General features: G+C 27.8%; 1 protein-coding gene across 1 annotated transcript; it reads left to right on the top strand.

The window, feature by feature from the left end:
• Positions 1-291: 291 nt before the first annotated feature.
• On the top strand, positions 292-1002 carry LOC107624654 (probable indole-3-pyruvate monooxygenase YUCCA10; the record flags this gene model as incomplete). Its single annotated transcript, XM_016327111.2, has 3 exons — positions 292-525; positions 604-729; positions 815-1002. Coding segments are annotated over 3 exons (534 nt in total), but the record flags the coding sequence as incomplete, so codon positions are not given.
• Positions 1003-1109: the final 107 nt, after the last annotated feature.

Below are 1109 nucleotides of genomic sequence, written 5' to 3'. Positions count from 1 at the left end.
ATTGTTATATCCAAATATAATTGATAAATAAAAAAAATTGTATAAAATATTTAAATATAAAATTATTTTTACTTTTCTAAAATTTAAAAAAAAAATTTAAAAAACTCATTCAAACATGTTTTTTTTTTTGGTGACTTCATTTAAACATGTCTTCTGTCTATATGTCTTTCAAACAGATTTATTTATTTATTTATTATTTGCCATAATCATGTGTTGAATTTCAACAGTAAAAAATTCAGAAAATAATGTAAAATAAAAATTGAATTAGTGATTTTGAATTTGCAATTGTAGGTTCATGTGGTGAGCAAAGAACTAATCCATCAAGGTATGCGCATGCTGAAATATTTGCCGGTAAATATTGTGGACAGTGTGATCACTTTTGTAGCAAACATTAAATTTGGTGATCTCTCTCCATTTGGAATTCGTCGTCCAAATAAGGGACCATTCTATCTCAAGGAAGCTGCTGGTCGGTCTCCAATTCTTGATGTTGGAACCATTGCCAAGATTAAAGACGGTTCAATCAAGGTATTTTTTTAAATCATTCATATTTTTTAATTCATTTATGTAATTTCTTATACCAACAAATTAAAACATATATAACAGGTTATCCCTTCTCATATAATGAGAATTGAGAACAACAAAGTCATATTTGGAAACAACACGGAGAAGGAATTTGATGCAATTATGTTTGCCACTGGATATAAAAGCGTGGCTAACAAATGGTTGAAGGTGAGAATATAATAATTAATTAATTAAATTGAGTTGATTATTATTATTATTATTATATTACTTAATTAATTATTTAATTGAATAGGATAATTACAAGTATGTTCTAAACGAAGATGGAATGCCAAAGAATGCATTTCCAAAGCATTGGAAGGGAGAACATGGATTATACTGTGCTGGACTTTCAAGAAGAGGCTTGTTTGGTGTCAAATTTGATGCTGAGGCTATTGCTGACGACATCAACCGAAATCTTCATTATTGATCATTGTTTTTTTATGCTTTTGGGTTTATCGCTATATATGCGTTTTTATTTTGTATTAAACTACTACTTAATAAGTAATAATCTAGGGTTTGTGTCTATGATTATGCATACATTTTATATG

The sequence above is a fragment of the Arachis ipaensis genome, unplaced genomic scaffold (assembly GCF_000816755.2).
Source record: "Arachis ipaensis cultivar K30076 unplaced genomic scaffold, Araip1.1 Aipa1405, whole genome shotgun sequence".
Taxonomy (NCBI): domain Eukaryota; kingdom Viridiplantae; phylum Streptophyta; class Magnoliopsida; order Fabales; family Fabaceae; genus Arachis; species Arachis ipaensis.
This window is presented reverse-complemented; position numbering and strand designations above follow the sequence as displayed.